The sequence below is a fragment of the Bicyclus anynana genome, chromosome 10 (assembly GCF_947172395.1).
Source record: "Bicyclus anynana chromosome 10, ilBicAnyn1.1, whole genome shotgun sequence".
In the NCBI taxonomy this organism is placed as follows: Eukaryota; Metazoa; Arthropoda; class Insecta; order Lepidoptera; family Nymphalidae; genus Bicyclus; species Bicyclus anynana.
Genome location: NC_069092.1, coordinates 3,929,307 through 3,942,041, shown reverse-complemented (window position 1 = coordinate 3,942,041; position 12,735 = coordinate 3,929,307). Strand labels below are relative to the sequence as shown.

Sequence of the window (12,735 nt, the reverse complement as noted above, 5' to 3'; positions counted from 1 at the left end):
TACACGGCGGAAACGGAAATGCTTGTAGTAATTTGAAAATGGTTGGAAGGGGTCGTAGGTTTATTCCGTAGTTAAATTGATTTGTGAAAGTAGGTTATGCCGTACTATTTGTGGTTATCCCATATAACCGCAAAATGTTACCGGTCTTCTGATATGCCGGTTTCGTTTATCTCGATTATTTATATTGTTACTAGACTTTTTCTTTTGTATGATAAAAAAAAGGCAAAATCTTTTATTTATTTCTTTAATAAAAATGTAAACATTTCCATGCAGTAAAATACTAAATTGTACAGTTACAAAATTATATGACTACTTCACAAAATATATGACAGATGTCGCGTAATTAATGGATATAACGCATTTAAACTGGATGGAATGTGGTCACTGCTCTTTAGTAAAAAAAAGTTCTGTCTCCTATAAAAATGCTTGAACCCCTTTTTCATTTTTAGTGAATTATTTATAACTTTTGCAATTTTAGTGAGCGGGCCTTCAAATTTTTCAAAAACTATGTATATTCAATTCCGAATCGAATGACACCTCAACCATTTTTATAGGAGATGGAGAACTTTTTTTTTATACTAAAGAGCACATGTAGATCAGACTAATATGATAGATACACCACCTTATTATTTATAACTAATTTGACTATTTTTTGTGTAATAATTATTTTTCTTTCATTAGGACCCGATTTAAAACACATTGTCCGGTAAAAAATGATGAAATCTAATTTTGAATCGAAAAAACCATTATTTTAAAAACTTGTACACTTATAGAGGGTAGTAAATTAGTATAAAACGTAGAATTGTAGAATTAGGTGGCGTATCTACCATTTGCGTTTTATCCATTATTTACGGGACGTGGCCTTGTCCGGGACAAGTTAACATGCACTCTGAGGCACAGGGTGTAACACCACTAAATTCCCAACTAAGGACTGAGAATTATAAGTCAAAATTTCTTAGATGAAAAGCTCAGTATCTTATATAACCCCGGACCTCGTGACCACATAGGGTAACCACTGAACCAGAGAGGCTTATGTTATAAGTATGTAAGAGTGTTATGTTAACATAATTGTGGAACACTATAACTAAGATCTTCGTATGACTTCATTTTCCCAAGTAAAAGGCAGTGTACAGTGTACCTCTGTAACTGAAGACGTCCGAAGCATAATAATTGACCTGTAAGGTAAAATTAAGTAAATTAGTATTATGTATATAAGTATAAAGTATTTCTCCTGGAAATAGTTTACAACTGTTAAAATTATTTAAAATCCTACAGAATTTATATACATAACTAGCTGACGCCCCCCGGTTTCACCCGCGTAGTTCCCGTTTTGGTGAGAATAGGAGGATAAAAATATGCCTATGAAACTCACAAATAACATGGTAAAAGAATTTGGAAGTCAATCAGTAGATCCAGAGGTTATTTAGTTCAATAAATATTAAGCCAGACTTCTAAAGGTTATAGTTTTTGTTAGCAATTTTCCTCTTCTTTTTGAATCTTTTGGCAAATTGGAAATATCTTAAATAGTTTTTGATATTAAAAAAACAAACCCCTTATATTTTAGTTAATTGTTTATAACTTTTGCAATTTTTGCAAGCAGCCCTTTAATTTTTTCAAAAGCTTTTCAAATGTGTTTCCGAAAAAATGACACCTCAATCTTCTAAGTTCTAGGAGAAGGAGAAAAAGTTTCAATCTAAATGGCGTTTGTGAACTAGAACTAATGGGGTGTAATGCCACCAACTTTCCAACTCACGGCTGATAATTATAACTAAAAATTTCTTAAAAGAAGGAAAAACTCAGTATCTCATTTAGCTCTACCCAGGATTTGAACCCAGGACCTTGTGAACACACAGACTAACCACTGGACCACAGAGGCAGTCATGTTGACATATGGAACACTATAACGAAGTTCTTTATAATATGACTTCATTTTCCAAAGTAAGGCAGTGTACACCTCTAAAACTGAAGACATCTGAAGCATATTTGACCTGTAAATTAAAATTTATTATCATGATTTTTTGATTTACCTTCGTCAAATTCGTAAACAATTTTTACCAAAATTATATTAAACTAGCGGATGCCCGCGACTTCGTCCACGTGGTAAGTTCAGTTTTTCACAAATCCCGCGGGAACCATAGATTTTCCGGGATATTCCTAAATTAATCCAGGGTAATATCTATCTTTGTTATAAATTTCAGCCAAATCGGTTCAGTAGTTGCGGCGTTAAAGAGTAACAGCTACCCTACCATACTCCCACCCAACACCTACTCTACCATACTCTACTCAACTCTACCTCTACCATAAGTATCCTATGTTCTTCTCCTAGATCTAAGCTCCTCTCTACCAATTTTTAGCCTAATCGGTCCAGCTGTTCTTGAGGTATAAGTGTTGTAACAAACCTGACTTTCTTTTATATTTATAGATTTCTCAGACATATTAGTTACAAAAATTATACTATTATATACCACTCATAATATTCCCACCCCACAAATGACAAAATTAGTCAAAAGGATTATCAGAGCGAATCTTCTAGTGTAGCCTTATTTAAATATTTGACATCCGTATCTATCTCCTGTATGGAGACAAGTCTGGTGCTGTAGTGGGCTGTTAGTTAATTAGTTAAATCAATACGTAATTACCTTCATCTTAAGTAATTTTTTATGTTCTCGGACACCCTCCTCCTACACCAACAGTAGCATATTCTTAACATTGATGGAAGCATATTGAGCACGCAGATGCCCAGTGATCCAGGTATTCTGAAAAATATTAGATAAGCATTTTAACAAAATATGAAACACCATGTGATATTATGATATACTAACAGACGCTTGCTACTCAACACAAATCCCACTGTGTTTTTCTTCGCAATAAAAGTAGCCGTGTTAATACAGAGTAAACTGTTCCAAATTTCAGTCAAATCGGTATGCAAGCCGCAGCGTAAAGGAGGTACAAACATACTTACACAGACACACACATTCGTGTGATGATATGGCTTGTTCTTGTTAATTAATAAAGCCTTACGTGATTCTTCCCTTGCTTTAAGATCACCAGATTATTGGACCAAAATATTTGCGCCAGTAATCCCTCCTGTACTCTCGTCTGTTTGTCGACTCCGTTTCCCACTGGGATTTCTCCTAGTCTTCCACAAAGTTGCTTGAAGTAACGGGGTCCACCGCATGAAAGTGAGAGTGGAGTTGAGGTGCAGAGGCTAGAGAGTTACACTTCATTTGTAACTCTTATATTGCGCTTGTCACCCCCATAAACCCCGAAAAATGGTATGGAGTTATAATCTACAGTTCATATTAATTCTCAGTCTGGAGTAGGGAAGCTGAAGTTGTTACACTCCCTTCCCTCAGAAAGCATTTCCTAATTTAATGTAATGCATAATTACCTTCATCTTATCGTAGGAACTTGGGTTTATATGTTTATCGTTTAAATCAATGGTTCTGGCACGTCCTCCTGCACCATCAGTAGCATAAGCCCGTTCAATGAAAGCCCATTGAGCATGCTGATTTCCAATGATCAAGTCCTTCTTCTGAAAATTATTACGGAAGCATTTTAACAAATGAGGAACATCATGAATATGATATACCTTGTTGTTATTAATCATATAATAAAATATATTTTCAGCGTCTTCATTACTATTATGAAGGCATTCTCTGTGTGTATCAGTTATTAATGAATTTATTGCAGCTACATTTGCAGAACCTTAATCACAGATCGTAGCTCTTAAAATAAATCCAGATTTAAATATTGCCTCAATTATTTCTCTAAGAATTCTTTTTAAATTTAAAGTCTTTATTCCATCACAGAGAAAATAATAAGGTAAAGGTATTTTCCAAGATGGAAATAAGCCACGTAACATAAAAACTAAAACTTTATCTGCAACATTATTTGCTCGTTCACCACCTATGTTCCTAGGTCTTCAAAACCCTCAATAACCCCAGAATGAATATTAAAAAATAAATTTTTGTTGACAGCCATTTCATCAAACAACAATATACACTGCAAACCCATAGTCTGTGTGTTCTTAGCACAATCAGCCAAATGCTGGAAAATAAATTCATTAATACCTGGTCTCACAGGTATTTTAGTTAATAGAGAGTTTGTAGTTGATTTGGATAGGAATATTAAATATTTCTGTAAGGCTCAACTTAAATAATGTAAGTGCAAAGATTTTCTCATCATTAGTGTATCTAGGAGATTTGACTTTAGAATCAGATAATCTTAACTGTGAATCCACTAATAATTTCCCAAACTGAGTTAACAAAGGATAATTTGAAATAAAATATTGTCCTTACTAGCACAAAGTTTTGACTATAATTGTTAGCATTTGTAAGTCTCATTGCGCAACATTTGTTTTAATGTTCTAATATTCTGACGTAACTTTTGCTTCCTAGGAGTTTCAAACTTAGCTGATCGAACTCTAGGAATTATGTCAGACTTTCTATGAGGCTTGTGTCTAAAATGAGGCCTAACATGCACAAAGGGATTCTGTGAACCAGAAGGCAGGGGATCAGGTAAAATTGAACTCTGTAAATATTCGGACTGGGATTGTGAGCCTAGACAGACACTATTTGTAGAAATATAATTGATTGTTCGTTAATATTGACATTTAATGCGTTAGTCTGCATTTCAGGCTATTTGTTTGTTTGTGAAGTAGTAGTTACATGGTCAACTATCGTTTATTCGTATTTATTAGGCCCGATGAAAGATACCTCTAGGAACTTGGAATTTGTAGGTGCTAGAACAGCGTTTTGGTTTAAATCACTAATTTCCAAATTCAAAGTAAGTATCGCAGACTTAGTTAACCTTAACCTATGATTAATAACATAGCAAGGTAAACAGGAATATTTACGCAAAAACAGGCAATTGATCAACCATACCTTCCATCTAGTAACATCAGTATATGGTACAGCACGTAAATTAATAGCTGTTTTACACTTAGGCACGCAACAGCGCTTCATTTTGAACGAAAAACAAAAACACTTTTGCACTTTTACTATCGAACACTGAAATTAACCGAGCACAAATCAAACTATAACTCTTTATTAACAATACTATACAATAATATACAGAAAATAAATAAATAGAAATAAAATCCTTGATAAATTGATTTGTAGTTTCCTGTAGTTCCACTGGTTTCACAGTTTCACTCAAGGAACATATTTACATTTCACTATAATTGCAGCCATGTTTTTTTACAAGGCAAAAATAAAACTTTAATAAAAAGGTTCAGCCAATCACAACAGAGCATAGACTGGCTTCGGTTCCGAAAATGATCGGATAATTAAAAAGGGATGGAAAAGGCATTTTCCATAAACACCACAATGTGTGCGTAAAGGATGGAGAATCCGTTAAATTGACGAATCTTTTGGCCGAAGGCACACTGGCGTGGGGTTGATATCGAGACGACGTTGCTACCAAATATTACCAATTTGTTCCGCGAATTCATATTGTTAATTAGCGGACACCCGCGACTTCGTCCGCGTATCATGTAATCAATGTAAACTTTCAAGCCCTATTTCACCACTTTAGAGTTTGAATTTTAAAAATTTTTAAATCCTGTTATATTTCGTATTTTTTTTTATGGTTTATGAACAAAATTTAATTTTTGTTTTCGTGTTAAGTACCGATGACTCTATATGGGACCACTACGGCGTCACCGGGGGGTTTGGGCGAGCGCAGAAGTATCACCTGATGAGACCCGAAGGCTGAAAAAAATTTAAAATTGTAACTCTAAAAATGAAGAACTTTCCATACAAACTTTCAACCCCTATTTAGTATTTCTTCTCTGTATTATGGTCTCAAACCGTGCCAAGTTTCAATTGAATTCATTCAGTAGTTTTAGCGTGATACCCGAATAACAAAAAAAAAAACACGGGCAGACAGACAAAAAATCGAAAAATATATATTTAGCTTCAGTATCGATTATATAATGCCCCCCAACAAAAAATTTCAAAATATCTTCGATGTACAGAATGTACAGAAATCGTATTATAAGTATAGATTCTAGATGGCGCTGGCGTCCGTTATGCCAAAGTAATTTTTGTTGGTGTTACAAATTGGTCTAAGTAAAATATCAAATTGCGTAATTAATAAATGTATAGAATTCGATCAGTTTTATTATAAGTATAGATTGTCATTAATTTACTCTTTGATGTTTGTTCAGTGGACGCTGCGAGTGATATATTATGTATGAGAGAGTACGCGTTTCGTATTATTTTCTGATAAAATGTTTGACGGATAGTGTCGTAATTGATCTAGGGGTTCCGCCCTCTCTTGTGCAGTAGTGCCACTTGATGGCGCTGTTTTAATTCTTAAGAAATTCGCGCTTACGTTAACGTGATCGTCACAGTATCAAACTGCCACTAGGCCCTCTGTATAATATGATGCATTAGCGAACATCCGCGATTTCGTCCGTGTAATATTTAGTTTTTTACAAATCTTGCGGGAAATTTGGAACTTTTCCGGGACAAAAAGTGGCCTATGTCACAGTAGATATAACAAGCAGTATAATAACTCGGCCGTATTTTTGAAATAAATACCTACAGCCGCGCGCTCCGTAAACATGTGATAGGGCTGCCCGCTTCCAGCATTTTAATTACATTTGCCAACTTTGTGTTTCCATTTAGTTATGTGATTGTAAATATACTTTTTTTTAAATAAACAAATAATATACTTTGTAAATTGTAGTAAAATAGGAAGTGATCAATAAAATGCGTGTTGTTTTTTGATTGGTAGATTTAAATAAGGCTGATACTAATCAATGATCTTGAAGGACCTTCATATATTTATTTTGGTGATGCCATCTAGGTACTACCACCACACTAGGTGACCAAATAATAAAAAATCAGTCAAGTGCGTGTCGGGCCACGCGCAGTGTAGGGTTCCGTAGATTATGTTAGCACTTTAATCCCTTATGTAATGCACAAAAATACCGATAACGATACCCCCACACTATAGAATAGACGATAAAAAATTGATCCTGACTTGGCATATAGGGAAGGAACTACAAAAAACAAATTGAGATTGACCGGGTTCGCTAGTAGTTTAATAAAAAAATCTGGATAGGTATATTAATATCAGCTGGCTCTTTACTCTTTTTATTCAAATACATTAAAGTATGAGCAACACAATAATGTTGTTAATTTCAAACAACTTCTCTACTTAACTTCTTTATTACATTAAAATACAGGTATACAAAACATACATGTCATAATATTTAAATCTATGTATTACATAATAATCAAAGAAAACAAGCAAAATGAAGAAGTTAATAAATAATTATTTAATAATATTATATTACCGTTTACGTCATTTACCTATTACATACACAATTTTATCATTGAAGCATTTATTTATATATATATATATTTTAAATTATGCCTTTAGAATACAAAATATTAATCAAACTTTATAAAAAAAATAACTTCTTTCCTAGTCGTCATAATTAAAAAGTCCAATACACTGCGTTCGTCACCGCGGCACAGTCGCAACGGTCTTCACCCCACGATCACCCCACGTACGAGGTGCGTAGGTATAGCTCGCGTTTCGACCTTTAGTATGAAGTCCACCTACTGGTTATACTGTGCCTATGTGTTGATCCAAGGAATAATCTACCTCCATTCTAAATTTCAGCCAAATAATTTCAGTAATTTCGATAAGAATTAACACTTTTGCCTTTATATTATTAGTGTGAAGCTTGATTAGTTGGTTGGTCCATTGATTAGACTTTGTGAATGCGGGTTCTGGGTTCGAGTCCTAATTCAGATACTGAGTTTTTCTTTCTTCTAAAAATTCTCAGCCTGGAGTTAGGAAGTTGGTGTCCAGCAGTGGACGTTTATCGGCTGATAAGGTAAGGTAAGGTTGTTAAACATTATAACCGTACGTCCGCCAAGCCGCATTGGAGCAGCGTCATATAGGGAGTATTGCATGATAATAATGTACCTATTACCTTTTGGATTACGAACGTCCGAGTTTTAAAAATGAACACTTATGGGTTCACTTACGTCTCTGTCCGTCTGTCACATTTAATTTTCATTGTACTAATTATGAAAAACTTACGTATGTCACAGTTAATTTTCATTGTACTAAGCAAAGCTGAAAATAGGGAGTCACTTTTGGGCACAAAATGGAAAACAAACAAAATTGGAAACTACGTCGTGTGGCGTTACAAATGAAAGAAGTAGTGAAGGAATCTCAATTATTTTTTTAATAAAAAAAAAATACCATCAATATTTCGAAACAACAGAACCTACAATTTTGAAACAATACATAATAATTCTTTCTACTAATTGCCATAATTATTATGTTTTTCCTTCCGCCTTTGTTATGAGTGTGTACGACAAAATAGTAACAACCGAAATAGATTATAGAATCTATGACCCCTTGGCGTTGAGTCAGGCTTTTGATCTACTTGAGCATTTTTTGACGAATTAAAAAGCCTAAACATATTATAATAGGTTTAGATCAATCAAAACGCATTCACCAGATTACTCAAGCCAAGCATGCGTAAAGAAGTATTACTTCAAAAACATAAAGATCTGTAGACGTTGGCATTCAAACGCGGTGTCCCACAGGGTTGAATTTTATCGCCATTTTATATCCTTACTTACATTTTTTACTAAAGTATCTCGATCACAGAGTACATAATACGTATACGTATCCGTACTTAGTTAACTGTTTAGTAGTTTAATACTCATAGCTGGGCATTAACTCGTTAATCCGTTAATCGTTAATTAACGAAGTTAACATTTTGATTAACGGATTAACTTTTAAGTTAACTTTTAAAAATGTTAACGGACCCGTTAACTTCCGTTAATGTGCAGAAGTCCGTTAATCGTTAATCCAATGCTTACTATTTACCGCGCGACGTGATTAACAGGTTTAGACAAGTAAGAAATTATGAAAGATTTTTTTCAAAGAAATCAACAAATTACTATATTTATGTCAAAATTATAGAAAAAATCAACTAAAAACAAATTATGGCACTTTTCCCCAGTGCTCACCGTTATTTTTGCAATGGGGATCTCACACAATGATATAAAAATGCAATATTAACCAGTCATATTAACGGATTAACGATTAACGTTAACTTGCGTTAATTCTTCCGACATGTAACGCTTTAACGTTTAACGAAGCTAACCTTTTTTGTAGCGGACTAACGATTAACGAAGTTAACTATTTGATTAACGGTGCCCAGCTATGTTAATACTAAATTATATAATTCTAGAAAATTTACTAAACTATTTTTGAAAGGAGCAATATATTAAATAGGCATATTAAAACATTAAAACCAATGTATTGTACAATACTTTTTATTATATACATCTTAATATCATTTTGGGTAAGTTTATTGAGTATATTATATGGTGAATTGATGAATTTTTAATTGGATCAACAAAAGCGTAACTCGACCCGCCGCGCGATCCGCAGACTGGTTCGATCTCTTTCACGTAATAAACAGGCTAAACGGAGAGGAGGATACTAAAAAACTTGTTCCGTATTCTGGAGTAGCCTGTGTCTGAATCCTTGTAGCCGCGGGTGACTGGGCCAGACGGCGGACACGATCTTCGTAGTTCGTGTATTGCGATAGATGGCCCATGGCGTTCACTGGCTGTGGCTCAGTCTAATCTAAAGTCTTTACTGGCATTCACGTCGCGCGCCGTTGTCGAGCGGACGTATCGCACGTCGTTCGCCGCTAACAGATTGCACTGTTTTTTGTTCGGAACTTTATATCAGACGGCTTTGAAAGCTCCGTCCGTTGTACGTTAGTACCAGTCGAATTTATCTCGTTAATAGTTTCGATTGTGACGCAAAAGCTGGTTATAACTCGGTGCAGTGATAACGGGGAGTGATGTGATTTGTGTTGTGTTTACGTTGCGATGTGCGTGGTAGTGTAGGCTGTAGATCATGGGGTATGCGTCGAACGGTGCGGGGCGGGCAGCGCACGAAGCGCTTTTGGCGCGGCAGGATGCGGAGCTCCGTCTCATGGAGACTATGAAGCGAAGCCTGCAGGCTAAAATGAAAAGCGATAGAGAATACGCTCTCGCGCTTTCCGCCGCCGCTGTACAAGGACAAAAGATGGACAAATGCGAAGAATTGAACGGTACGGTATACGAAAGCTTTATTCGACATTTCTCATTATTTGGATACTCTTAAGTTGCTTCGACAACGTTCTACGTTGACAGTATATATTCATAATTATAATATAGACTTGAGCTACAGTTCTTCTTATCAATGCAGGCACACAGTAATTACTTACTATAACTGAACAAACAAAGGTATTACTGCCTACCCTCCTAAAAATACCGTTATATTTCAAATTTTTACTTACACAAAGATATTGACATGTTAGCAAAAACCTGCACAAGGTATCTCTTGTTGCTACAATGCAAGAATTGTTTATTTCGATGAAAATAATAATTTGTGGCATTCTTACCTACTGACTGTCGCACTAATCTCTTTGTTCGTTTACTTGTTTTGTTCATTTGATTTGAGGTTAGTAATCAATTACCTACTTACCTGATTCGTAGAATTATAAAAATGTTTATTTAATAGGTTAATAATAATATGTTTTTTACATACTTTTACATTTATACCAAAAGTATAAATTTAGGTAGGCGCCTAGGCAACTTTTATTGCGTTTAGTTAATTTGGTAGTGACAGTATTCTTACTTCTTAATGTCTATTTATATATGATTTTTGCTTATTTATTGAAGTTTTCCGCCTACCTACTTGCTTTCATACAACAGTTTTTGAAGCAAGATCTTCTATTTTATATTGTTTATCTACTTTTGTTACGCTTACCGTAAATACAAATCTTTGCTAGATACTGCAGACTGCACTCCTTAATTAGAAATGCCTAAATCTCCTATAGATATCGGAGAAATTATTTTATTATCTAAGCATTCTTCTTTTCTTCTTCTTCATTTTGGGTTTTTTTAGCACTTGGCCATCCATGTGCCTAAGTATTTTAAGGAGAGAATACTACCAGCGCTACACAACTCTACAACACTTGAATTAATTAATCTCTAATTAATTACGTAGAAATAAAAATATTTACTAACGCAATAGGTGATGCTATTATAGACGTAATAAGAAACTAAGCTACGCGTTTTTCACACAGGTTCAGTGATCGCTTCAGCATGGAGGACAATGACAGAAGAATGGGAGAACACGAGCCGTTTGATCAAAGCTAACGCAGAAGCTCTAGAGTCGAGAGCTCTGGATCGTCTGATCACGCTTATGACTGAAAGACGGAAGGCACGCAAAGTTTACCAGGAAGATCACACCAAGATATCTTCGCAGTTCACACAGGTAAGTCTTGAGAATGGACATGTGTTATAGACATATAGGTATATTAGGATAAATTTTGACGGCCTCCGTGGCGCAGTGGTATGCGCGGTGGATTTACAAAACGGAGGTCCTGGGTTCATGTGTCATTAAAATCCAGAATTAATTCTTGACATTCAGCGTTAATTTTCACATCATATACCTACCTACTAAAACCACACCAAATTGGTTATATAATTTTCTAAATCAAATTAGATTTCGATTGCGCTTTTGATTAGGTTTTCTTACCGACTCTAATAAAGTTAACAATTATTGTTTGTATGTACAAGAGCAACCAACCAATCAAAATCAAATCATTTCTGCCAAAGACTCTAATATAGGTAGGTTTTTATACAATTTCTTGTCAACTAACTAACAGTTTACTACCTACTTAGCCAAGTTCAGTTTGCAGCTGTCGAGAGTTAAATAGGTACCTATAATATAAACCTCGAAGAAATCCTCGAGAAGTGAGAACGCGATAACAAGTTTGATGTTTTAAGGATTGATGTGACTTTTAGAGCAAAAAATTGTTTACATCTTTGTTACAAAAAGAGGTCATTAAGGATGCATTTATGTAGTCTTCAGTTTTAACAAGTATTGTAATGGATTTAACCAACCCACAACGCTGCTCCAGTATAGGTTGGCGGATTTAGGGTGTTAATGTTTGACTTTGTAATTATAATTATCTATACTTATAATAAATCTGTAGAGAGGTCGATTCTGTACATGAAATATATTTCCAAAATAACTATCAGGGGGTGATTAGTGATCGATACTGATGCCAAAAATGCAATCAGTAAAATTTTTGTCTGTCTGTCTGTCTGTCTGTCTGTCTGTATGTTCTTTATAGAAACAAAAACTACTGGACGGATTTTAACGAAACTTGGTACAATTATTCAACATACTCCTGGGCAGGTTATAGTATACTTTTCATTACGCTACCATCAATAGGAGCAGAGCAGTAAAGAGAAATGTTGAGAAAACGGGAGAAGTTACTCAATTTTGTAAGATTCCGTCGCGTGTACAGCCTTAATCGTTAAAGCTACATAGAAATCATGTATGACGGAAATGTTCTTCTTAAAATATCTATAAAAACACAGCAGCATATATATGTCTATCTTTTATGGTTGACTCACAATAACACGTGTAACTCCCGATAGCTTAGCAGTTCGGAGCTTTCTAATTATATTTGTCTACTCTTATGTTTATAACACTCAGCGGTCATCCCTAATAAGAAAGTTAATATTATTACCTATTCAATAAAAAAAGAATCATAAAAATCGGTAAAGAAACACCAAAGTTATACATGAAATACGCTAAGCCATCGCGCGTGAATACTATTTCATGCTGTAAGGATTATTTTGGGGTAACGGTTGCCGCGCTCGACGCGACTCGCGG

At 34.8% G+C, this 12,735-nt stretch overlaps 1 protein-coding gene and 1 long non-coding RNA gene across 4 annotated transcripts in view; one reads left to right on the top strand and one right to left on the bottom strand.

Annotated features, from left to right (window-relative positions):
• Positions 1-228: 228 nt before the first annotated feature.
• Positions 229-5,400, bottom strand: LOC128198403 (uncharacterized). Of its 2 annotated transcripts, none has more exons than XR_008251121.1 (4): positions 4,503-5,400; positions 3,392-4,377; positions 2,640-2,756; positions 229-1,175 (listed from the first exon to the last, which is right to left on the bottom strand). It is a non-coding gene; the product is annotated as an uncharacterized LOC128198403 (long non-coding RNA). The 2 variants fall into 2 exon arrangements; XR_008251120.1 differs by having other exon boundaries at positions 3,392-3,535; positions 4,887-5,383.
• Positions 5,401-9,615: 4,215 nt separating this feature from the next.
• The window catches only part of LOC112049740 (tyrosine-protein kinase Fer), a 65,268-nt gene continuing 62,148 nt past the window's right edge, over positions 9,616-12,735 (top strand). The window contains exons 1-2 of one of the 2 annotated variants that reach the window (XM_024087758.2): positions 9,616-10,111; positions 11,132-11,322. In XM_024087758.2, the coding sequence (XP_023943526.1) occupies positions 9,916-10,111; positions 11,132-11,322 (387 nt within the window). In that variant the 5' untranslated portion in view covers positions 9,616-9,915. The remainder of the gene's footprint in view (positions 10,112-11,131; positions 11,323-12,735) is intronic. The other variant, XM_024087767.2, reaches the window with a different exon arrangement.